This window comes from Panthera onca, chromosome C1, assembly GCF_046562875.1.
Source record: "Panthera onca isolate mPanOnc1 chromosome C1, mPanOnc1 haplotype 2, whole genome shotgun sequence".
NCBI classification, from domain to species: Eukaryota; Metazoa; Chordata; class Mammalia; order Carnivora; family Felidae; genus Panthera; species Panthera onca.
This window is the reverse complement of record NC_138346.1, coordinates 3,050,520-3,074,820: the sequence shown is the minus strand read 5'-3', so window position 1 is coordinate 3,074,820 and position 24,301 is coordinate 3,050,520. Positions and strand designations below refer to the sequence as shown.

The 24,301-nt window shown below is 54.2% G+C and overlaps 1 protein-coding gene across 8 annotated transcripts in view; it reads left to right on the top strand.

Annotated features, from left to right (window-relative positions):
- Window positions 1–10,759: 10,759 nt before the first annotated feature.
- IFT54 (intraflagellar transport 54) overlaps window positions 10,760–24,301 on the top strand; it is a 63,202-nt gene continuing 49,660 nt past the window's right edge. For 2 of the 8 annotated variants that reach the window (XM_060624313.3, XM_060624311.3), the window contains exons 1-8: window positions 10,761–11,044; window positions 13,792–13,860; window positions 14,234–14,395; window positions 16,133–16,276; window positions 16,379–16,801; window positions 19,515–19,586; window positions 20,488–20,563; window positions 22,907–23,008. In XM_060624313.3, the coding sequence (XP_060480296.3) occupies window positions 10,922–11,044; window positions 13,792–13,860; window positions 14,234–14,395; window positions 16,133–16,276; window positions 16,379–16,801; window positions 19,515–19,586; window positions 20,488–20,563; window positions 22,907–23,008 (1,171 nt within the window). In that variant the 5' untranslated portion in view covers window positions 10,761–10,921. Of the gene's footprint in view, window positions 11,045–13,791; window positions 13,861–14,233; window positions 14,396–16,132; window positions 16,277–16,378; window positions 16,802–19,514; window positions 19,587–20,487; window positions 20,564–22,906; window positions 23,009–24,301 lie in introns of all 8 variants that reach the window. The other 6 variants (XM_060624307.3, XM_060624306.3, XM_060624312.3 and 3 more) reach the window with 4 other exon arrangements.

Genomic DNA, 24,301 nt, shown 5'->3' with positions numbered 1-24,301 from the left:
GCGCAGTGTGAGTGTGGTGTGTGTGTGTGCATGTGGGTCGTGGGTGTGTGTATGTGTGAGGGTGCCCGTCGCCGGGGACCCGCATCTTTCATCAGCCTCAAAAGACTGACCCATTTTCCGTCACCGCCTCCCCACGGCCAGCGGAGCCTTTGTTGGGTTTGTATAGCAGACCTGAACTGGAGCCGGGTCGTGTTTAAGAGCAGGGGTGTGGGCCTCGCAGGCGGCCGAGGAGGCGCAGGCCTGGCTCTCCTGTGAAAGTTCAGCTTCTTTCCTCCCGGAAAATTTCGAAGACTCTCGTTTCCTTTTCCTCGGTCGTAGCTGAAACCTGCCTTCAGACACGAAGCCGACGGCGGACAGTGGGAACACCCCGAAAGCATAGCCCGCGGTTGGTAACTGGGACACAGAGCCGGCTGTTAGGGGGGCCCCCACCCCCCCGGGGCCCAGGTCTTGCACCCAGCCGACCTCGTGTTTGCAGAGAGAGGTTCGGGCTAAGACAAGCCCTAGTGCGCTCAGCGTTTGTCCAGAGCCCATTGGGTCCCAGCAAGTTGAATTGTTTTTGGTTTGTTTGTAAAATGGCATTGCACTTAGAACAAAAACAATTGCTTTCATCTTAAAATACTCCATGCTCCTATTGCCTGCGGACCCCTGAGTCGTCGGGTGGGGGGGGGGGGGCTGTCTCATCCAGTGGCTGCATTCAATGATGTAGCCCTCCTTTCTTCTAGACGCTGGAGTTGTGCCTAGTATTACCTGTCTGACACTTACAATCATCGTTGGGCACGTATCAAGTTGACCTATTCGGATTGAACAAAGTCACCCTGAGAGAACAAATGTCTAAATTGTTAGCTAGGGGCGCCTGGTGACTCAGTTGGTTAAGCGTTCCAGTCTTGATTTTGGCTCAGGTCATGATCTCATGGTTACTGAGATCAAGGTTCATGTCCAGCTGTGTCGACAGCAGGAACCTGCTTGGAATTCTCTCTGCCCTTCTCCCGCACAGGCGCACGTGTGTGCACTCTCTCTCTCTCTCTCTGTCCCTCAAAATAAATTAATAAACTTTAAAAATTAAAAAATTTTACTGCTCATTTATTTTTGAAGAGGTGAGAGAGGGGGGGGAGGGGGAGTATGAGTGGGGGAGGGGCACAGAGAGAGCAAGACACAGAATCTGAAACAGGTTCCAGGCTCTGAGCCATCAGCACAGAGCCCGACGTGGGGCTCAAATTCACGGACCGTGAGATCACGACCTGAGCCGAGGTCGGAGGTTTAACCGACTGAGCCACCCAGGCGCCCCAAAACTGTAGAAAATGTGAATTGTTGGCTAAATATTGCCATTCTGAAGAAGCACATCATGCCTGGGCTTTTGTGTCAGTAAGAAACCAGCAATGGGACGTTCTCCCCCTTGCGGGGTCATCGAAGGGGAAACCTTCTCATCCATCAGGAGCCCTGTACGGTTGCAGAGAGCAGGCCCTGCAGGGAGCCCCAGTCCCCGTCCTGTCCTGCCGTCGACCTGGTGCACGATGCTGGATATATTCCTGAGCCTCAGTGTCTCTTCTGTAAAGTAGAGTGAACGGCAGGACCTATCCCGATTTTGTTTTAAAAATCGACGTTTAGGGGCGCCTGGGTGGCTCCGTCGGTTAAGCGTCCGACTTCGGCTCAGGTCGTGATCTCACGGTCCGTAAGTTCGAGCCCCACGTCGGGCTCTGGGCTGACGGCTCAGAGCCTGGAACCTGTTTCAGATTCTGTGTCTCGCTCTCTCTCTGACCCTCCCCTGCTCATGCTCTGTCTCTCTCCCTCTCAAAAATAAATAAAACATTAAAAAAAAATTACATTGTGGTGAAATACACGTAACATAAAGTTGCCATCCTCCTTATTTATTTATTTTTTTAACGTTTATTTATTTTTGGGACAGAGAGAGACAGAGCATGAACGGGGGAGGGGCAGACAGAGAGGGAAACACAGAATCAGAAGCAGGCTCCAGGCTCTGAGCCATCAGCCCAGAGCCCGACGCGGGGCTCGAACCCACGGACCGCGAGATCGTGACCTGAGCTGAAGTCGGACGCTTAACCGACTGAGCCACCCAGGCGCCCCATCATCCTCCTTATTTTTTTTTTTCAACTTTTTTTTTTTTTTTTTTTTTTTTTTTTGGGACAGAGAGAGACATAGCATGAACGGGGGAGGGGCAGAGAGAGAGGGAGACACAGAATCGGAAACAGGCTCCAGGCTCTGAGCCATCAGCCCAGAGCCTGACGCGGGGCTCGAACTCACGGACCGCGAGATCGTGACCTGGCTGAAGTCGGACGCTTAACCGACTGCACCACCCAGGCGCCCCATCCTCCTTATTTTTAAGCGCAGCTCTGGGGTGCCAAGTGCATTCACCTTGCTGTGCAGCCAGTTTCCAGAACCGTTCTCATCCTGCAAACCCAAAACTCTCCTCGCCCTGCCCCACCTCCCCCCAGCTCCCCGGCAGCCGCCAGCCACCATTGTTCCGTCATTGGGCTTCCACGACTCTAGGAACCTCATGTAAGTGGAATCTTACAGTTTTTGCCTTTTAGTGACCGGCTGGTGCGTTGCGCTGGGCCTCACATCCTGGAGCCTCATCCACGTTGTAGCACAAGGTGTGGGCTGGGCCTCCTCCCCACCGCAGCCCATAGGCTGCACCCCTGGCCTGTACTACCTGTCCCCTCCTTTTCCCTTCCCTTTGCCTGTCAGGTTGGTCTCTGATCCCCTCGAACTCCCCGGACTTGAGAGTTAAACCTCCTTTGGAGCCCCACCACCCTCGTGATTCATGGTGGGCCTGGTCCTCAGCCATTTCTGACCTGCGGGCTGCCAGGGAGCGGGCCCAACCCGGCTGCCTCTCCTGGGCCTCCCCTGTCTTCCTGCTCTGCCCAGGCAACGCCCATCCGAGTCCGGGGTCCTCTCGCAGCCCTCCGGTGGCGCCCCCTGCCGGACGGCTGTGTGACTGCAGCACCAGGGGCTCTGGTCTCCCTCTGACCCCCATCCTGGGGACTTCAGGTCAGCTGCCAGTGGGGGATGCTGCCCCAAATTCTCCCGTTAGGGGCTGCCTCCCCGGACTGCTCCCGAAAGCAGCGATCTCAGCTGGAGGTCCCTGGAATGTGGGTTTGCGCCCCCAACTCGATCAGCCCTCTAATGGGGGCTGCCTCTGGGGAGCAGGAGGTGAGTAGACCCCTCTGGTGGTGTCCCAGAGAGGAGCTTAGCCGGGAGCTGACAAGGACCGATACTCCTCATGGAGGGGCACCTGGGGGCACTAAGGTGGTGTAAGCCTTCTCCTTCGGGTTTAGGTGGCCAAGGTTCATGGTGTGCCCCGAGAGACCGTAGAATCGGTTCCCTCTCCTGGAGCCTACGGTCTCCCGGGGCGGGGACACTGTGCAGCCAGCCACACAATTCTTCAGTCGTGGCCCCGAGGCAGGGGCACCATGAGGCACAGGTCAGGTGGCCCCTGAGAAGGGGCCCACGTGTTGGTGGGAGTCCACTGCAGGGTGGCAGCTGGGGAGAGCTCAGGTGGGAGACTCCGCTTTTGGGTGATTCGAAAGGAAGCTGTGCTCTTGAACTCCAGCCTGGCTTGCGTGAGAAGGACGCACACACGGGAAGGGCTGGGCACAGGGAGGTGGAGGGAGTCCCCGGGTGGGGTCCCTCGATTCCCTGCCCTCTTGCTGACACCCACTCTGGCGGAAAGCTCCGGGTCCGCACACGTGCCTCGTCCTCATGTACTTCTGGAAGGAGCAAATACTGACCGAGTCTAGATACTAGTTAACCAGACCTTTGGGGAAGGGGCTTGCTTGGGACTCTGGCAGCAGAAGACTCTTGCCCTTTGTTGGAGAACCAGCGTCCTGTGCAAAAAGCATGAGAGCCGTGGTCGCTGCTCCAGGACCCTTAAGCATTCATCTGCGTGTGTTCTCAGGGATCCAAGGGCCATCCGTCAGGCCCCCAGGCTCTAGGAGACCCGGTTTAAGGGAACATGTGGGGGGGCACCTGGGTGGCTCAGTCGGTGAAGCATCTGACTTTGGCTCAGGTCATGATCTCACGGTCCGTGGGTTCAAGCCCCGCATCGGGCTCTGTGCTGACAGCTCGGAGCCTGGAGCCTGCTTCGGATTCTGTGTCTCCCTCTCTCTCTGCCCCACCCCTGCTCCTGCTCTGTGTCTCTCTGTCTCTCTCTCAAAAACAAATACACATTAAAACAATTTAAAAAAATAAATAAGGGACCGTGTGGGATGGGGGCTCTGCCCTGATGGTTCCCGGGGCATGCTCTGAGTGCCTGCTGTCACAGATAGTTATTGGGAGAGATGTTTGAGCTTATGTACTTCACATCCTTCACTTTCCTGACGACTGACGAGGTCGGAACCCACCCAATTGGGACACCTGGTTACAGGTAAAGGCCGCCCCAGGTGACAGCTACCCTCACCACTAGTTTGGGATGCTTGCCACAGAACCTTCACGGGTCAACTTAAGTCTTGTAAATGACCCTGTTAGAAGCAGTTAGACATAAATGAGGCTACAAATGGGACCTGGGACTCAGTTTACCAACACAGTTTATCAATACCATGATTTCCTCCTCTGACAACTTTTAACTTTTGTTTTTGATTAAAAAGTTCTCACGTATTGAGAAATAAATCTAAATTACAAGGAGGTATAAAGAAGCAGAAGAAATGTCCCATTATTCCAACTCCCAGATAGTCTCTGAAACCTTGAAATCGCTGGACGTATTTACACACACACATACTCCCACTCGCACACATAAGCGTTCAACGTCACTGAGATCCCATCGTTTACACAACATTGCAGTTTAATTTTTTTATTTAAAATTGTGGTATAAACAAATCATATTATTAGGAGCCCTTTGAAAGAGCAGTTTTAGTAAGAGCATAGTCTATTCAACATCCAGCAAACAGGTATCGAGTGTCTGGCAATGTTAAAGGTTTAGGGGGTTCAGGGGTAGGCGAATCAACCGGGCCCCTCTACTAATTGAACTCACTTTCTAGGGGGTGAATGGGGTGGGGGAAGAGATAGACAACAAAAGCGCAGATAGGAATAAAAAAATACTTTCACAGAGTGATAAGTACTTTGAAGGAAATAAGGTAAAATAACAGGCTGGAGAATTCAGATGTGATCTATTTTTGATATCTCTGAGATGTCACATGTGAGCTGAGACCCAAATAATGGCAAGGATCCAGCTGTATGAAGATCTGGGGGATGAGTGCTATTCAGTTAGCGGGACCAGCAAGTGCAAAGGTCCTGAGGCAGAAATGATCTTAGCCAGTGTAGGAAGAAGGTCTTGTCTTCTTTTTCTCGAGGCTTAGCTGGAGAGGACAGGACAAAGTCTTCTATGCAGGCCCCTCGGGATTCACAAAATGGTGTCGGTCACCTCCCAGCTTAGATGGGGAGCACACAGCAAGGTGCTTGACTGGCCGCACAAGCTGATGCCTTCCTTTCTGAGCCTGCCAGGGAGTCCAGTCTCAGATCCAGGGCTGGTGAGGCTGTCTCCAGGCTCTGGGTCACTCCTCTTTCACCTGGGCTCACCTCCCCAGTCCTTCCCGCAGGCTGACCCACATCCTGGGCTCCTGGCCTCCCCTGGCCTTTGTCTCGGGGGAGGAGAGGCAGGGTCTGGACGCCCTTTGCTTTGCGGAGCTCTCTCTCCTGGGATGAGTCACGGCCACTGACATCTTCACTCATTCAGAAACTGCTTGTTGCAAAGCATCCTGCTGGCTCTTTATTCCTCAAACACTTCCTGTGCCGTGATTTCCTGTGCTTCTTTAACCACTTGCCACTTTCATGAATGGCTCTTTTTTACGTTCTCTTTTTCTCTGATCCTTACATGACTCTGAGGTGCTGAGGGGTAATTCAGGCTGCAGGGCCCCCATGACGCCGGCCCCCGGAACTGGAGGCCGCCGGCTGGTCCCTGGGCCCCTCTGCCTCCCCACTGTCCTCAGGTGGATCCGTGTCTCTTTCTCGGCGTCTGGGACCCTTCGCTGCGTCTTGCCGGCCCCGCTTGCCCAGGGCCCAGCGCTCCTGCCCCGGGTCTCCGTGTGGAGGCCTCAGGATGATGCAGCGGATGGCTGGAGCATGTTCCCACACTCTGTGGCCTGCTTCCCCCAGACAGGCCCTCAGTGGGATCTGGTGGCTCAGCTTCCTTGTCCCAGAGCCTCTCAGAGACCCTCTCTCGTGGCCCTGTGGTCCCAAAGAGAGCAGCGAGGCCTGTACCCGCAGGCCTGCATGGGGCCTCCTCGGCCTAGATGGCTCCCCTGCTCTCCACAGGCTGTGGGAGAAACTGGAATCGGGCTTCCCCCTCGTGTGGCTCTGGCTGGGCTCCTCAGTGGACCCTCAGGGGCCCTCCGTGGCCACGCCCCCTGGCCCCACTGCTCTGTCCGACCACTCATAGACCAGCCATTGTTGGCCATGATGTCCCATGGCTCCGGGCCCAGATGATTCTGCCCAGCATGAACTTCCAAGGAAAGGGTCTAGGCAGTGTCTTTGGGGAAGGGAGGGCACTTGGGGTCAGAGGCCAGGCAGTGACCTCCCTGAGTGCCCCCTCTACCCTTACTCAGGCCAACCCCAGCCGATGTTCAGAGTTCAGAGGTGGGAGTTCCTCATAGGAGCCTCTGGGCTCCCAGCTCGGCCACGGTGAGATCAGGGAAGACGTCAGGACCTTCCAGCTCTCAGACACTATGGCATCCTCTGTATCTGGTGCAGCCCCGAAGGGCTCCATCCGGCCGTCCTGTGAGAATGACATACCACCCTTCTCTCCCCAGCACCTGGAGGGCAGGAAGCTGGTGGTCTTTGTCTGAAGGCTTAATCGCTTCAGAGCTTTGGGCCAGCTTTCGGGAACGAAGGGCACAGCCGTGAAGAAGGACACGGTCTCACTATGGCCCACCCCGCCATTTAGAAGACTCTCAGCGCCGTCAGAGGGGGGGTGGCAGGGAAGGGGAAGAGAGGGGCTAACCTTGTTCTCCATTTGAATAAGAAGTGTTTCAACGTGGGCAAGGACGTTCAGAAATGGTGAAGTGGTTGGGGAACTCTTTTCTTCTTCTTCTTCTTTATGGAGTTTGATTTAACGCTCGTTCTAGGAAGGCGGGACATGTGTGTGATAAAGACAAATATGTGGACAAACCACATGTGGACAGTGAAGATCTGGAACCCCGGAAGGACCTGATTCACAGCGTCCACCATCACGCTGGACTGTTCCAAGGGACTGAACTGCTAGGCAGTCCTGCCCCCGCCTTGGGCTAAGTCTGGAATGGAGAACCCAGTGCTGAAAGAAAGGGGGTGGATGAGAAGATACGTATGTAGATGGTGGGGTTTCTAGAAAGTCAGGGCAATTTGACGAGGCAGGGGGCAGAGGATGGAAGTGCTCTGGCCAAGGGGGTAAGACCTGAAAGTTGGGGGGGAGGGTTGCTAACTGAGGGCCACCCAGGAGGGAACACCTCTGAGGGTGCAATTTGCCGCGTGCTTTTTCCCCACGGGGCACGGGACAGCTCTAAATAACGAGGCTTGTCGAATTCCTTCCCTCCTAGGTTGTCATTCTCTTAGGTGGCCCCTAACTTCTCAGTGAAGTCTCAGACAGCCAGTCTGCCTGCCTGGTGAAGTGCAGAAAGAGGCGAGGTTGGCACTGTTGGAGGGAAATGAGCCCTGGTGGCTCACCTGGCCTCTGTGTGGGTGACCAAATGCTGTCCTGGGTGCCATTAGCAGCAGGGTGAGTGATGTGCGGATATCAGAGGATGGGATGGGTATTGCTTACTGGAAGGTACATGGTTCTCCAAGAAGTCCCCAGCCCCTGTTAACCTTACAAATAAAGCTGTTGGTTATTTTGCCAGCCAAAACAGGTTTATTCTGGAATAGCAGAGAATTGCAATCAGGGACAAGCAACCTACAGCAAAACCATAGGCAAGTCCCTAGGACAAAGGAGAGAAATTCTCTCCAATAGAGGAAAGGGTGAGTTCAGAGGGCTGTTACAAACAGAGTCCATTGAAGTAAAGCGAGAGTTGGAAGTACAGTGGCTTCTCATTGGCTGAGCTGTGACTGTCTCTCATTGGCTGGGCTGTCGCCTGGCCAGGAGGAAATCTTCCCTCCTGCTGCTGGGATGGTAAAATAATATCCATGTGCAAGTTCCCTCTCTTCCTGTCGGATCTGCAGTTGCTAACCAATGCTAGGAATGAGAGCTCAGCCTGCTGGCCTTCTGACTATGCTAAACACTCTTTTCTTTTATTAATTTTCACAGCACATAGCACTGATTCCATGAACACCTGGACACTTTATGAGTTATCCTCACCAAATACATATGAATACCCAATTAGTACATGAAAAGAGGCTCAAAATCACAAATCACTAGAAAAATGCAAGTTATAATCATAATAAGATGCCATCACAGCACCACTAGAATGACTGAAGTTAATTTTTTAAATGTTTATTTATTTTTGAGAGAGAGAGAGAGAGAGAGAGAGAGAGAGATCAATCCGGGGAGGGGCAGAGAGTAAGGGAGACACAGAATCCGAAGCAGGCTCCAGGCTCTGAGCTGTCAGCACAGAGCCCGACTCGGGGCTCAAACCCACGAACCGTGAGATCATGACCTGAGCCGAAGTCGGACGCTTAACTGACTGAGCCACGCAGGTGCCCCAGGAATGACTCCAGTTAAAAAGAGTGACCTAGGGGGCGCTTGGGTGGCTCAGTCGGTTGAGCGTCCGACTTCGGCTCAGGTCATGATCTCACGGTTCGTGGGTTTGAGCCCCGAGTCGGGCTCTGTGCTGACAGCTCAGAGCCTGGAGCCTGCTTCGGATTCTGTGTCTCCCATCTCTCTGCCCCTCCCCCACTCGTGCTCTCTCAAAAATAAATAAATGTTAAAAAAAAAAAAGAGTGACCTAAAAAAAGAAAAAAAGGACTGACCTGTCAGGTCTTGGCAGGGATATGGAGCAAGTAGAAATCACACACGTGGCTGGTGGGAATGAAAAATGATGCCATCACTTTGAAAACTTGGTGGCATCTTGTAAAGTTAAACATATTCTTACCATACAACCCAGGAATTCCACTCCTAGGTATTTATTCAAGAGAAAGGAAAACTATGTTTGCCCCGACTTGTACGTAAACGTTCTCAGCAGCATTATTTTTTTAAAAAAGATTTTATAGCTTATTTACTTATTATGAAGAGAAGGGAGTGGGGACAGGAACAGACAGAGAGGGAGAGAAAGAGAGGGAATCCCAAGCAGGCTGCACGCTCAGCTCAGAGCCTGATGCAGGGCTTGATCCCATGACTGTGAGACCACAACCCAAGCTGAAATCAAGAGCCAGATGCTCAACCAACTGAGCCACCCAGGTGCCCCTAGCAGCATTACTTATAAATAATCAAAACCCAAAAGCAACCCAAATGTTGATAAACTGGTGAATGGATAAACAAAATGTACTATGGGATACTACTCAGCCACAAAAAGGAATGACATATTAATGTATGTTGCAACATGGATGGATTTCAAAATTGAAAAAGAAAGAATTAAGCACAACAGACTATGTACCTTATGATTCCATTTATATGAAACTCTAGAAAAGGAATAATTATCATGACAGAAAGTGGATCAGTTGTTGCCTCCTGCTGGCAGAGAGAGGAGATAGACTGCATGTGAGTGAGAGGAAATATCTTGATTGTGGTGGTGGTAACATAATTGTATATAGTGACCAAAATGCATTGACCAGTAAGTATACTCAAAATAGATAAAGCTTATTGCATATGAATAATAATCAAATATAAATTTTAAGTTAAAAAAACTCCCACACCTAGAAACATCATGGGCACATTTTTAAAAACCAATGATAAAAGAAAATCTTGAAGGCAGCCAGATACATAGAACAAAGGACTACAGCAGACTTCTCTTCAGAAACTATGTAAACAAGAAGCCAATGGAGTAAAATGTATAAAGTATTCAAAGAAAAAGAACTGGTTAACCCAGCTTTGCATGCTCTGGGAAACAATCTTTCAAATGTGAAGGTGAAATAAACACTTTCAAATAAAGAAACCGTGGGAGCACTCTTTGCCTGCTGATCTTTGCTAAAAGAAATAGTAAAGGAAGTTCTTTAGGCAGGAGAAACATGATACCACATGGAAATTTGAATCTACCCAAAGAATGAAGAACATTGAACATGGTAACAATAAATGTAAACAAAATTTTAAAAAGTACGATTAGTAGAAAGAAACAGATAAAGGGGGTCAAAGGTACAAATTTCCAGTTATAAAATAACTAAGTTATGGGGATATAATGGACGGCATGGTGACTTTAGTTAATATTGTGTCACATACTTGATTTGAAAGTTGCTCATTACAATAAACAGCTTTTGAAACTATGGTGGTGGATGTGAACTAGACTTACTGTGGTGATTATTTTGCGACGTACACAAATACCAAATCATTATGTCCTACACTTGAAACTGATGCCATATATGTCAATTACATCTCAAAAAAAGGATTTAAAAATGGGGCTACAATCAGCATCTTTTAATAAAAAAGAACTAAAAACGGATCACAAAGCCTCCAAACTGCTGGAAGGACTTCTGCAGTGAACTTTCGCGCGGCGGCCCGCAGACGGGTGGGACACAATCGCCGCCACCTGCTAGAACACCAAGGGCGTGGCTTCGTCCAAGTTGCGAAGCGCGGGCGCGACTTCTGGGGCAGACTTCTCCCAGCAGGCGCTGCGGGCGGGGCGGGGCGCCGCGGCGCGTCCGTTGCTAAGGCCGCGCCGCCCTGGCGACGGGCTCCTGCGGCCCCGCGCACGCGCCGTAGCCGACTCCGGTGCACTGTGGGATGGGAGCCCGGGCGCTGCGTCCAGGCCGGAGCGGACGGCGGCGGCGGCGGGGCCGGCGGCGGCCCGGGAGCGCGGCTTAGGCTCGGCGGGTTGGCGGGGGCGGCGGGGGCGCGGGCTCGGGCGGCGCCGCCATGAACGCGGCCGTGGTGAAGCGGACGCAGGAGGCCCTGGGGAAGGTGATCCGGAGGCCGCCGCTGACGGAGAAGCTGCTGAACAGGCCCCCGTTCCGCTACCTGCACGACATCATCACGGAGGTGCGGGCCGGGCCAGGGGCCGAGGGTCGGGGGCCCTGGTGCGGGTCGGGACGCAGGTGGGGGTCAGGACCCAGGTGAGGGCCGGAGTCAGGGTCCCAGGTGGGGGCTGGGGCCCTGGTGCGGGTCGGGACCCGGGTGGGCGCCGGCGCTAGGAGTCAGGCCCCAGGTGCAGCCGGAGTTGGGGTGCCAGGTGCGGGCCGGGGCCCAGGTGCGGACGAGCCAGGGTCGGGACCCGGGTCAGGGTCAGTGCCGGGAGTCAGGGTCCCAGGTGCGGGGCCCGGGGGTTGGGGGGTGGTCAGGGCCCAGGTGCGGACGGGCCGGGTCGGAGCCGGGGATCGGGGCCCAGGTAGGGGTCGAGGCCAGAATCAGGGTTGGCGTTAGAGTCGGCCTCGCCTAGCCGAGCACAGCCGCTGCCCGGGCCCGCTGGGCCCAATCCCGCGGTGCCTGTGCACCGAGTTCCTTGCCTTCACCCCTGCTCTGCCCTCTCATCCACCCCCACTGGGCTGCCTCCCTCCGCCCCTCAGGGAGCCTTATTTCTTTCCTATGTATCTGTTAGAGCTCATCTTCCATTTAGCCTGGCAGGGCCGTTTTTGTGACCTCCCCTCCTCCCCCCTTTCAGTGCCTGGCTCGTGAAAGGTGACCAGACATTGTGGGATATTGAAGTTATTCTTTTCTATCCTCATGTTTCCCAAGCATTCTCCACACTACTCTGCACCGTGGTCCCCATGTTTTAGATGTTTGATAAATACCTTGGGGTGAATTTGTTGAAGGTGGTTGTAGTGGGACCCCAAAGGGAAAACTCTAGAAGAGCAGGTTGATACTTGCTGCTGAAGGGCACAGCCTGGCCTCCATGGAGATTGTCTGTAACTTTTCCCCAGTGGATGGTGAATTAACCAAACGGTGGAGACCGTGTATGTTTGTTGCCATATCCTGGGTGAGCTGAACTGAGTAAGGTACACAGAAGGTGCACAGCCAGCCTTCGTCGTTGTGCTGTCAAGGCTCCTGGTAACTCAGGCCACGGCGCGTTCCGTGGTGCAGCTAAGAAGGGTATTGAACCCAGCAACTTGGGCGTGGCGTCTGGGAGTTAGGAATCAGGTTGAACTTGCAGGCTTCTGAGGGCTCCCCGAATTGGTGCTCGTCTTCACTTCTCTTTCTGACAGGGGGGTGCCTTCCTCTCCACAAACTGCTTTACTTATCCGCTCTCTCAACTTAGTTTATAATGTGCACCTCTGTGTTAAACACCCTAACTGTGCTTGAGACTCTGGAATCCCAGCCACATCCCAGGGCTGTCTTGCCTAGCCTTTACCTCCTTCCACCTGTCCCGGCCAGTGTTTGGGAGGGGACAGGGCCGTGTGGAGAGCCTGGTGGGAGCTGGGCTGTGTGCTGTGTTATCCTGCGAAGTAGGCAGGTAGTGACCTCTAAGCCAGGAGGTGAGGTTGCCTGACCCCAGTGCTGGCCACCATGGCCCGCCATGACACCTTTATCTTATGTGTTAGTCCTGTCTGGCCACTGAAGTGGGGAGGCAGGGGGCATATGCCTCATCCTGTGGGTCTTGGTGTGGTGCTGGGCTCCTGGAAGGCCAGAGCACATTGAAGTGGAGGAGGAGGGACATTCTAGCAGGAATTGACTCGATTGACCAGGCAGCCAGACTGTGTGGAAGGAGTTACATGTTCTCCATTGGGAACCAACGGTCTGCTTTTCTTTCATGGGTTTTCTTTCCTAATCTAATGCTGAAATTAATTTCTCTGCCCTGTGTAAAGGTAAATTGATTAATTGGCACCTACTTGTTAAGGACATTAGGATGATTGACCTATCGGAAAGCATTTTCAGGTAGGGGGTGAAGAGTCTCTGAAAATTCTTCACTGCCTCTGAGTATTGTGTTCAAATCACCGTTGGTATCTTAGCTACAGCTCAACTAACTCAGCCTCTTTCATAAATCAAAGCATTGATCTTGTGAGGTTAATGTTTTGTGTCCCTTAAAATTATTATTCACAATTTTACTGCCTGCAAACTAGGAAAACGTCAAAAGAGACAAAATGAAAAGGTTCCAGGAATATTAAGGATTCTCTCTCTCTTTCTCTCTCTTTTTATGTTTATTTATTTTTGAGAGAGAGAGAGAGAGTGGGAGAGAAACAGAGTGTGAGTGGGGGAGGGGCAGAGAGAGGAGACACAGAATCGGAAGCAGGCTCCAGGCTGTGAGCTGTCAGCACAGAGCCCGACGCGGGGCTCGAACCCATGAACTATGAGATCATGACCTGAGCCGAAGTTGGTCACTTAACCGACTGAACCACCCAGGCACCCCTGTACTGAACTCTTTTGCTCCCTTGAACGGGACCCTCTTGGCCCCGGGACCTTGCAGGGACCGTTCAGCCTGACACGTGTTTCCTAAACACCCCCGCCCCCCACTCTCGTTTCCTGGTAGCGGTGGCCTCAGTTTAGATCTGATTTCCTCTGGGAAGCTTTCCGTGACACCCTTGCCCCTCCTGCATTTGGGTTGGGGACCGATCTTGTGCTCCCTAGTGCCCCGCAAGTCTTTGTAACGTTCACCTGTCCCCACTTCCAGACTGGGTCCTGCCTGGTAAAAGACCGTGCGTGCGGTAGATACTCAAAAGCTTGTTGAGCAAGTGAAGGAATTAAATCCTGGATGTGGACAGGCTCTGACAGCTCCTGACCGTGGGGGCTCAGGGGGTGAGGCTGATGAAGGGGCTGTCCCGTGAGGTGCTGACCATGGCCTTGATCTTTTGAAGGTGATCAGGGTGACTGGTTTCATGAAGGGCCTCTACACGGATGCCGAGATGAAGTCCGACAACGTTAAGGTAGGCTGGGGGCGTCACACCCTCACCTTAACAAATGGGTGTTTTGTCAGCGGCGTGCCGGGTGTGTGTCGGCTCGAGGGGTCGGTTACTCCGTGGGCTGCGGTTCGCCCTTCCCGTTCCGTTTCCTTTTTTCCGCCAACTGCGCATCGTGCTGATTTTATCCGTTAACAAATGGGGTCAGGGTTTCAAGGTTTCTTCCGGCCTCTCCGCTAGAATTAAAAGCGTCAGCGAGTCGTTTTGTTTCGTGACAGAGGGTTCATATTTCCAGATTTGACATCTACCCACAGTAAGCGTGCCTGTTGAACATACCGAAGAGGGTGCAGAGTTCTTTGGAAGTACTTTTTTGTTTGTGTTTTGAATGGAAATCTTTCAGGATAAAGATGCAAAAATTAGCTTCCTTCAGAAGGCCATAGACGTGGTGGTGATGGTTTCAGGAGAGCCGCTGTCGGCGAAACCAGTGCGGATCGTGGCTGGGCACGAGCCTGAGAGAACTAACGAGCTGCTGCAGAGAATTGCAAAGTGCTGCCTCAGCAAGGTAATGCTGGCGAATCGCAAAGTGTGTCTCAGCAAGGTAGTGCAGGGGTGCAGAGCTGGCAGGACCAGAAAGCAAGATGGGGACGGCAGTGTCGGAAGCGTGGGGAGAGGGTCTGGTGGCGTCTGTCAAAGGCTATGCTTCGCAGCCTCCGAGTCGCAGGAGAAGCGATTTAAAACCGTACCGTGAAACAAGTAAGGGGATGCCACGCACACCTTCTCCAGGCTTCACTGTGAACCAGGGGACCTCACAGGCGCTTGCTCTCGGGGCGGGTGGCTGGAGGCTGCGTGCCCGTGCACCCAGCCCTGCCTGCCTTCTGCTTTTGGGCCTCCTTGCAGCGCAGGGGCGGAGACGGGGGCAGGGGCAGGGGGAGGGCAGGGCGGAGGACCTGCTTTTCTTCTTCTCTGGGGCTCGTGGGATGTTCCTGTCCTCTGCCTACCTTTCCAGTCTCTGTTTTCTGCTTCTCTCCATCCCTTCCTTCCCTCCCCCCACCCTGCACTGTCCCTCCACTCCTCCTCCCCTCCTGGCTGTTGGCTGCAGAGCTGTGCTGCCTTCAGAGACACCTTGTGTCACTTGTACAGGGGCCGCTTGGTTACTTCCTGGGATCCTCACTGTGGGTTTGAAGCTGGGGTCTCTGCTTAGACCCAGCCCGGGTCATTCTTGCCAAGGACGTTAAGGACATCTCAGCTTGGTGATGGCAGCAGGTGTCTCTAAGGCCTGGGGAGAGGGCATAGCTGATACAGCCCTTCGTGGACCCTATGGATCGTGGGCGGGGCTGACCTTCCACGTTGCCAAAGTGGGAAAGGGTGGCCTTCAGCCCACACAGCGGTGGTGGGGGTGGGGAGCAGGGCCCCGAGGAGGCCTCCAGAGACTCTCGCCCTGGTCTGCATCCAACTCTCAGGCTTGGAAACGAGGAGCTCATTCCGCCAGTGCCCCGGCTCTGTCCCCAGTCCCCACCCCTGCATCCTTCATGTTCCTTCTCTTTCAAAACACATTGACTCCTGCCTTCCCTGCTGAATCCTTTGCCAGCTTCCTGTTGTGTCTGGGCACAGCCTCTCCATGGCCTGGCTCACAAGGCTTCTGGAGATCTCGTCTACTTCCTGTCCCCCGGCTCCCTCTCAGCTCTCACGCCCGTGCCTGAACCCTGAGGTCCCCTGCATGGTCATGCTTCCTGTTTCTTTGTCTGGCAGCAGGTGTGGGATCGGCTGTCCCAGAGCCCTGGCCTCTCCTCCCTCCCAGTCATGTAATTGTTGCATTTGGTCTCTCCAGCCCAGTACGCACAAGCGTCCTTGACCTGTGGTCTAGCGCCTGGCGTGTGACAGTCGCTCAGGGCATCCTTGTGGAATGAACAGGCGGGATTCCTGAGTGGAGGTGTTCGAAGCCTCTGCGTGGTGGCAGGGACGCTGCAGGAGGGTTTTTGTGTTTCACAGAGCTCGAGTTAGATCATTCCGTGAGGCCCTTTCTGTGCGGGGCCCCGTTGATCCTGGGCAGAGTTCAGGCACTTGTGGAACTGTGTGGGTCGCCTTTGTTGTCCGTGCTGACGCACCAGAGGCGACAGTTACCAGGAGAGGCCGTGCTTTGTGCTAACAGCATTTCCTTCTAGTATTTTCTCCCAGGACCTTCCTGGGGAGACGCAGAACGTGTTTAACGAGCTGTCCCTGAATGCCGACACTCGCATTTGTCACTTGTGGTGATGTCACTTTCACCTTGCCTTTTGTTTCCTCCCGCTCTGATGACAAGCTCTCCAGTGACGATGCGGTGAAACGAGTGTTGGCTGGAGAGAGGGGGGACGCGAAGGCAAGGACCTCCCTGACGTCCAAGTCTCAGGAATTGGACAATAGGAACGCGCGAGAGGAAGGGCCCGGAGTTCGTGAAGATAAAGAGGTGAATTGCAAGTTGTGCATATCCGGAAGGGAGATAATGAGTCTTTTTGTAGCCCAGGTAAAGGCGTTTATAAGTGATGCTGTTATTTGACCTTTTCTTCAGGATAAAAGGTACTCTGAGATCAATGAGGAAAGTGCAAGCAGAGACCGGAAACAGAAGGAAGAAGTGAAAGAAGAAAGCAAAGCACGGGACAAGGACAAGGACAAGACGATGGAGAACGACCGTGAGAGACACAAGGAGCCCGAGAGGGACAAGTACCAAGAAGGAGAGAGAGAGCGAGCCAGGAACCGGGCCAAGCAGGACAGGGACAGAGGCACCCGAGAGCGGGACGAGGACGTGGAGCGCGAGAGAGAGCGACGGAGTGAGGCCGGGAAGGAGAAGGAGAGACGGAAGGAGCGAGAGCGAGAGCGGGAGCGAGACAAGGGCCGGGACAGGGACCGCGACAGGCGGAGGGGCAAGGACGGGGACCACTCCAGGAACCCCGACAGGGAGAAGAGCAGAGAGCACGACAAACCGGAGAGGAAGGTAAAGTCCTGGTTGCAGCCCTCTGCCTTTAACCTGCAGCGATTTCTGTCGTTGTCGTGGCATGATTAGGAAACCGCTTCTCTCCAGCACCACCTACGGCAGGCTTGGGTTCCCAGGGGAACCCCAGACCGACCCCAGGCGTTGCCAGGTGTTTTACGAGGTGCTCCCCTCACCTCTGCACCGTGGGCGTGCACGTGGGCGTTTTGGAAGACGGAGCTTCACGCCGTCGCTGTGCGCGCAGTTCCTACGTGTGCCTCAGCCGTGTGCAGGCTCTTACGCACCGCCTGGCTTGTGGGCACGGCTGACTTCTGGCAGGGTTAGGGCCACGCTCCAAGTCCTGTGCGCATTAGTGGAGGAGCACGAGACCTCTGATTGCTGTAATTCTCATTTGATTAAGTTTTCAGGTACATTTACGACAGACCAGAAAATTTGTTTGGTTTCAGACGGTGTTTTCTAAACGTGCAGGTGACTTTTGGGCTCATAGAGGTGGGGAGGCCTCCGTCAGGACTGGCTTTGCAGGTGCCTGTTCTCACGGGGACACTTTGGCGTCCCAGAGGCGGAATGTGGCGATCTGCTGGTTTCCAGCTACTAGGAAGGAGGGGCCGAGGTCGGGAAAGGTTCAGGGTCTGCCCAGGTGAGGTGGTTGGGTAGTGAGGAGCAGGGCCAGTGCTGGCACTCGGGGTTGTGCCTCCCGGCCCTGTGGCATCTCTGGGATGTACTGTACTGGGCGATGACGGGCCCAGTGGGCATGACCCTGGGGGAGCCTCAGGGTCTCCCAGGAGCCCCCTGGAATGATGGGCCCTGTGGTATGTGTCCTGAAAACCAGGCTTCCCTTAGAGAAAGGCTTTAGAAATAACAAAGGCATTCCGCACCTTTTGCCTCTTTTTAGAGGTCTAAGAAAAAGTATTTTTTACTGACCTCATTTTTCTGAGGCGCTGGCACGTTCTCTCGTTTTTTTCTGTGCCCGAGTTGGGCAGCCCCCGGAACGGGATGACCTTCTCAGCTGTCCAGGTCTTACGAAGTTTCCCATACTGTACGTTCACTGAAACTGCTGGTTCTGTGACCGGTGTTATAAATAGAAGGCTAATTCCAAAGACGAGTTTTTATAGGCGGGTCTGTGGGACCCTGGAGCCTGGTGGGAGTGACGGCTTGACTTCTTCGCGGGTGAGACCAGGGCGAGGGGCCTGTGCTGCTGCTGCCTTTTTTTTTTTTTAATTTATTTTTATTTACTTATTTGTTTTTTAATTTTATTTTATTTTATTTATTTTTTTTTTTAAATTTTTTTTTTTCAACGTTTTTTATTTATTTTTGGGACAGAGAGAGACACAGCATGAGCGGGGGAGGGTCAGAGAGAGAGGGAGACACAGAATCCGAAGCAGGCTCCAGGCTCCGAGCCGTCAGCACAGAGCCTGACGCGGGGCTCGAACTCACGGACCGCAAGATCGTGACCTGGCTGAAGTCGGACGCTTAACCGACTGCGCCACCCAGGCGCCCCTGTTTTTTAATTTTAAGTAGGCTCCTTGCCCAACGTGGGGCTTGAACTCACGACCCTAAGATCAAGAGCCGCCTGCTCTACCGACTGAGCCAGCCGGGTGCCCTGGGCCTGTGCTTCTGCTCAGAGCTGGTCCTCCAGGCCCCCAAAGCCGGCTGTCGGGGTGGTTTTGCGGGGCCAGCTGCTCCCGTGTAAATCTGGGGTTCCTCTGCGGGGTCTGCAGGGCAGTGCTCGCTGGTGGTGAGGACACCCCGTGTGGACACCTCCCAGGGAACCAGGCTCCGGGACTTTGGTACAGGCGGCTCTGGGGAGGCTCCCGTCCTCACCCTCCGTCAGCTCCCTTGACTCTCTTCCACTCGATTTCTGTCTGGAAGAGACGATGATCAGACCTTCTCAGTCCCCCTCAGGCTTTTTGTGAAGATGAGGCGGGTGGTTGGTGTGTCTAGAGTGTGGGGGCGCGGGGGGGGGAGGGCCAGGTGTCAGGGCTGGGGGTACGGTGACTCCTCACCCTCAGGGGACAGCGGGGCGGGCGAGGGGCTGCGCACAGAGCCTGATGCCTTCCGCAGGGAATTAGGAGGACAGCCTGGTGCCTTCTGCAGGGAGTTAGGAGGACACGTGGTGGTTGACTTGAAGCGTTGTCCTTTGCTTTTCAGTCCTTGAGGAGGACGATCTCTGTATAGTCTCTCCTGCTTTCTCCTCCTCGCATCAAGATGTGTCTGTTAGAGACCTGACTGTAGGACTGAGTTGGCGTGTGCAGTTTGCGCGTAATTTGCTCTGGGAGAGCTTTCCCGATGCACAGCCTGAAGCCTTTGCTTACAAAGAAGCGTCCATTCGGACGTTGCCCCACTCTCGGAAGCATGGACTGTGGCTGTGTGTCCGTTTCTGTTCACTCCTTACCCCGTTTCCAGATTCCTGCGTCTCGCTGAGAAGTTTGGCCTGGTGTGGGGATCCCGCGTGTCTAGGAGATGCCGTTCCGTAGTTTCCCAAGAGGCACCGCCCTGACCCCGTGGCCCTGCCCGGTCTGCCCCGTGGAGAAAGGTCCCGGAAGGCCCTTTGGAAACATGGGTGGCGTCAGGCCTGGAGTGTGACCGATGCTCTTAAGGGAAAGTGATCTTGCTGCTGGTCAGCAAGAAACGTCTCGCATCTTGATGTGTTTGTAGATGTCACAGATTTGAATACCAACAGAATATGATGGATTATTGTTGTTGTTTTTTTTAACAGTCCTCGAACTCAGGGGAGGTGTCTAAAAAGTTGTCAGATGGATCTGTGAAAGACTCCAAAGCTGAAACAGAGGTAAACTTTAAAAAATAATCTCAAGAGACGTAAACGGGTAGCTGTGTCGATGTGGTGACCGCAGCACTGTGGCCTTTTCCCGCCCACGGAGACCCGGGCGCGGGACATGGCCAGGCTCACGCAGGAGTCCGGATGTCCATGGTGGGCTGTGGGCTTTCCTTATTCGTTTATTTGACAAGTATGATGTACGGGGTACAAAGGGTTGGGGGCGTCATCCGGGAGAGGGTCCAATCTCCAGGCAGACAGGGAAAGCAGGGGCACTGGAGGGACCCCTCCAAGCTGTGTCCAGCCTATGTGGGACCCTGCGGTGCGTATCCTACGGCTGGGGGACAGCCGAGGCTGGGCCATGTCATCTCTGCGCCTCTGGGCCCCAGAGGTTAGACTCATCCCGACTTTCACAGTCCAGTTTGCATTTCAGAAAGTGTATCCAGGCAGCTTCAGGGAAGATGGACGAGGTGTGGAATGGAGGCTGGGGGCCGGTTAGGAGTCATCCTGGCAGGTGCAGCAAAACCACAGCGGCTGCTTTGTGCTGTCTTTAAACGTGAACGCTCGCACTGTGAATTGTTACGGACGGACGCGTGTGAGTGAATAGCGTATCGCCGCCGAGAGTGAGTCCTCGGGAGCACAGCTGCTAAGATAGTGTTTCTCAGTGTGGCTGGTGGCCTGCTGGCCTTTTTAGGCCTTTGCAGAAGATTGGTTTCTGACTGGAGAGTGAAGGGGCCTCCGTGTGTTCAGTTCAGCCTCGGGTCTGGAGCAGCCCCGTTCCGCTCTCGGGCGTCTGGATGGCGGTGTTCGGTTTGCTCTCCGTTCTTCGTTAAGCAGAGCTTGAATAGGAAGTCTGCTCAACGTGTTGCTGTGACACATGCCCTGATTCGTTCCTTCTCCTTCTCTTTTCTTTAAGACTGAGGTTTCCACTAGAGCGTCTGGGTCCATGACAGCAAAGATGTCAAAACGGCGATCCAAAAATTCAATGGAAGGTACTGCAAATTTATCATTATAAGTAACTGAAAATATGGAAATGGGTCACCGTATCTGGTAGAAAAAAGTCCTGTGGCTAGAAGGCAGATGTACCATTGGGGGAATGAACAAAGACTATGTGAAAGGGGTGAAGATATGTCTGTCTGTCTGTCTCTTTCTCCCTCTCTCCCTCCCTGTCTCCCTTCCTCTTTCCCTTCCTCTCCCTCTGTCTCCCGTGCATGTGTGTGTGTGAGCCCATGACACCAGGGGCGGGGGAGCGCCTCTTTGCTGGAGATCTGTTGCAGTCTGGAAGATGTGCTCAAATTTTAATCTTCCAGAAATGGTTGCCAGTCGCCCGTGTTTCCTTGACTCTGGTCGTGTGAATCGGTAGGCTCAATTTAATCCTGATGCAGAGTGGCCGACGAAAGCACCCTGCTCTTAGGTGATGTTTACCATTTAAAGATCAGCAGAAATGGTCCCCAGGAATCATGCCAAAAGCTAAGAGCTGGAGCTCAAGTGGGCAGGCCCGGCCGGGGCTTGGCCTATGGGCAGTACCCGGTTCTGACGGACCGGTAGGTGGGAGCGAGGGTCAGGCCGGTGCCAGCGAGCGCCCCTGCAGGCTTTCCAGGGAAGTGTCACGTTACTTTGAGCAGCGGTCGTGTCCGAGAAGGCATCCTTTTCCTACATCGTAGAGGTCCAGGTAGCGTGGCAGCGTGCCCTAGTTGGACGTGAGAAGTGGCACGGAGATGAGGCCGAGTCCTCTCCTCATAATGGTATGCGGTGCCCTGGAGCGTCTCTGTGCCGGCACCTGGCCTCTTGTGGGCGATCTCTGTGGGCGAGGCTCCCAGGAGGGGCCCCTGGTGCCCGGGGCAGGCAGGCTTTCGGGTGTCAGCCGAGGTGCACACCAGTTCCCCGCGCCCGACGCCTTTTCCGGTGTCTTTGAGGCTTGCCAACTCGGGTCCGTGAAAAATGAACAGTGCTGGCTCTTTTTAATTGCTAGTGAAATTGTGCATTTTTAACGTGTGTTAATCATGTGTATTGACCTCTCGGGCCTGTCCTCTCCTTTGTGGGCTCGTCACCGCCGCGATGGAGTTTCCGTGTTGTCCTTAATTTGCGCAAGCTCGCTGTCTGTGAAGCATGTCTGCCGATTTTTAGATACGTGTTTGTTCTCCACCCCCCCCCAGTTCATCTCTACTCGCTGTGTTTCGTTCCTCACTTGCCTGAGTGCTTGATTTTTCTGCACTGGAAGCGGCCAGTCGTGTTTTGTTTTTTGTGTTTTTTTGTAGTTTGTCTAGAGATTCGAGAGACGAAGATTTGTGCTTTATCCCGCATTTTTATATTTAATCTTTTTAGTGACTCTGTAAGGTGAGGCTCTCAGTTTATTTTTTCGGAATAGCTCACCAGGTGTTCCAGAATTATTGATATTAAGCCATTTTATGCGCTTATTCTTCCAGGTTATTTTACAACATTGCATCAAAGAGTCTCACGTCCCTCGAACAGAACTAATTAGTTTGTCAGGATTAGGTTGCCTGTGCCCTCACTGGGGAAGACTGGACACCTGTGGTTTCGAGTCACGACGCATGTCTCCGCCTCCCCAAGAGGACGTGTGTGCCCGTGCTGGGCGGTGTCGGCGGTCAGGATTGCGCTCGTTCGTGGTCACTTTGTTCAGCGATGGTGTCTTCTCTCCCCCCTGTTGTTAGCGATGAGTGTCAGAACGTGTGCGTGTCGCTGACTGTTGTCACTGCACCCCAAACCTGGCCCGTGTTCATCTCAGCCCATAGTTCTGTTGGTTTCGGGTTGTTTCAAGCTGACGGTTGTTACTGTCTGCTTTTCTAATAGCTCAGGGCGTGTACGTCTGAGTTGACTGGGGAGCTTGTGCCTTAGGGCTCCTTTCCCGTGGTCTCCCTGAGATCCGATTACCAGAGATTCCAGGCTTTGTGATGCTGAGCTTTACCGAGGTGTCAACCAGCTGGTGGACTCTCCCCTGCCTGCCAGTCAGGCGCGGACCTCAGCGCCCAGCCTCCCCGACCAGAGCTGCCGTGCTCAAATGGGTACGGCACAGGGCACTCGGGCAAATGTCCAGCATCCGCAAGGTGCATGAGGCACAGGACATCTATGTTCTACTCAAGGAGATGAGCCTACGTTTACTGGAGTGTGGGGTCCCAGGTTTGTTGGACACACAGACTCTTAAAGCTCTTCTAGAATCCCCACAGAACCCAAAAAACATTCTTCGTAACAACACGATGATTTTTGCTTATGATTAAGTAGTGTCTTATAGCAGAAAAATATACTACGAGTGACTGTACAATGAAGCCTTACAAGTTAAGGTTAACACATACTTTCATTGTGCAATTTCACATCAGGAAGAAGGGACTCTAGAAGCAGTGAAAATAGTGCCTCCCCTGAAAAACAACATAACCCTTCCTACAGTAAAGCTAAGAAGGAACATACCGTGAAACAGCTCGGTAAGACGAAGCAAGCCCTCGTGGGGGCTGTGAATGTTGGAGAGTGACGCCGCTGCTTCTCTTTGACCAGGGGACAGGTGCAGCTCTGCGGGTGGAGCCCTGCTTGAGCCGGGCCGGGGCTCTGGAGGGGTGGCTCTGGCCAGGGTGGTGCAGGCTCGGGGCGTGAAGCCCTGCCCGCCAGAGCTGCCCCAGCCGTGAGTGGGTCTCCTACCATAAGTCAGTGACGGGCTGAAATTGCCCATTTGAGTGTTCTGCAGATATTTCTGGGGTACCTGCCCCCCCGGGGAGTGTAACGTAGGGGGACAAGGCAGATGATAAAGAGAACGAGGGTGCTGCCTTCACGTTAATGACGAGACTTTTGATGGAAACTGTAGCCGAGAGGGGTGGGTGCGGTAGGGGCAGGGTGCGTAGGCAGAGAGGCTCCGAGGACGGGCCATCTGGACAGAGAGTTGACAAGGCGACGTGCGGGCGTCCGGGAATAGGCAGAGGCCCTGGGCGGGGGACAGCCTTGCCTGTGTGAGTGACGGGAGGCCCAGCAGCGAGGCGGGCGGGGAGGGGAAGGGGGAGGGGCCCCTGAGGAGGGAGGCCCGAGGTGTGGGCCACGTTGGTCAAGTGTTTGTAGCGAGTGTGAGCAGAAGCCCTGGGAGGACATGAGGCCGGACAGAGGCCTGATCAGACTCAGGTTTTAGAAGCATCTCCTTTTGAAACTAGAGAGGTACAAGTATGGAGTCTGGACGGCAGGTAGGTGTCCAGGTGAGGCCGTGATGGCAGGGACCCGAGTGTCACTGGTGAGAGCAGACTGGGTGTAGGACACATTTATAGAAGGATGACAGATACGCGGGGTGACCGCGGGGCACTTGCTAGAAAGGAGAGGGCACGGAGGTAAGGTCAGTGGGGAGGGGGCTGGGCACCTGTGTGGCCCATTCACTGAAGCGACGGGGCTTTGGGAGGAGACGGTTGGGAGGATGGGCGGCAGCACGAGGAATTCTGCTTCCCGCGCACGAGGTTCAAGTGCCTGCGAACAGCCCGGTGGCGTGTGGAGACAGCAGTCGGAGGCGTAGGCCCGGGGTTCAGGGAGGGGCAGGAGCCACTGAAGGTGACGTCGAAGGAGGCGGGGGTCTTTCGCACGGTGGTCTTTCCCCGACATGGAAACTCGTGTGAAATTCAAGTAGGGGACCGTGGAGATGAAGAGGGCGGGCTCTGGAGCCCGCCAGGACCTGCAGGGCGGAGGCGGTACTGCTGGGGGTCCCACAGTCCGGAGAGAGGGTGTCCTGAGAGCCGGGGGCCGGAGGG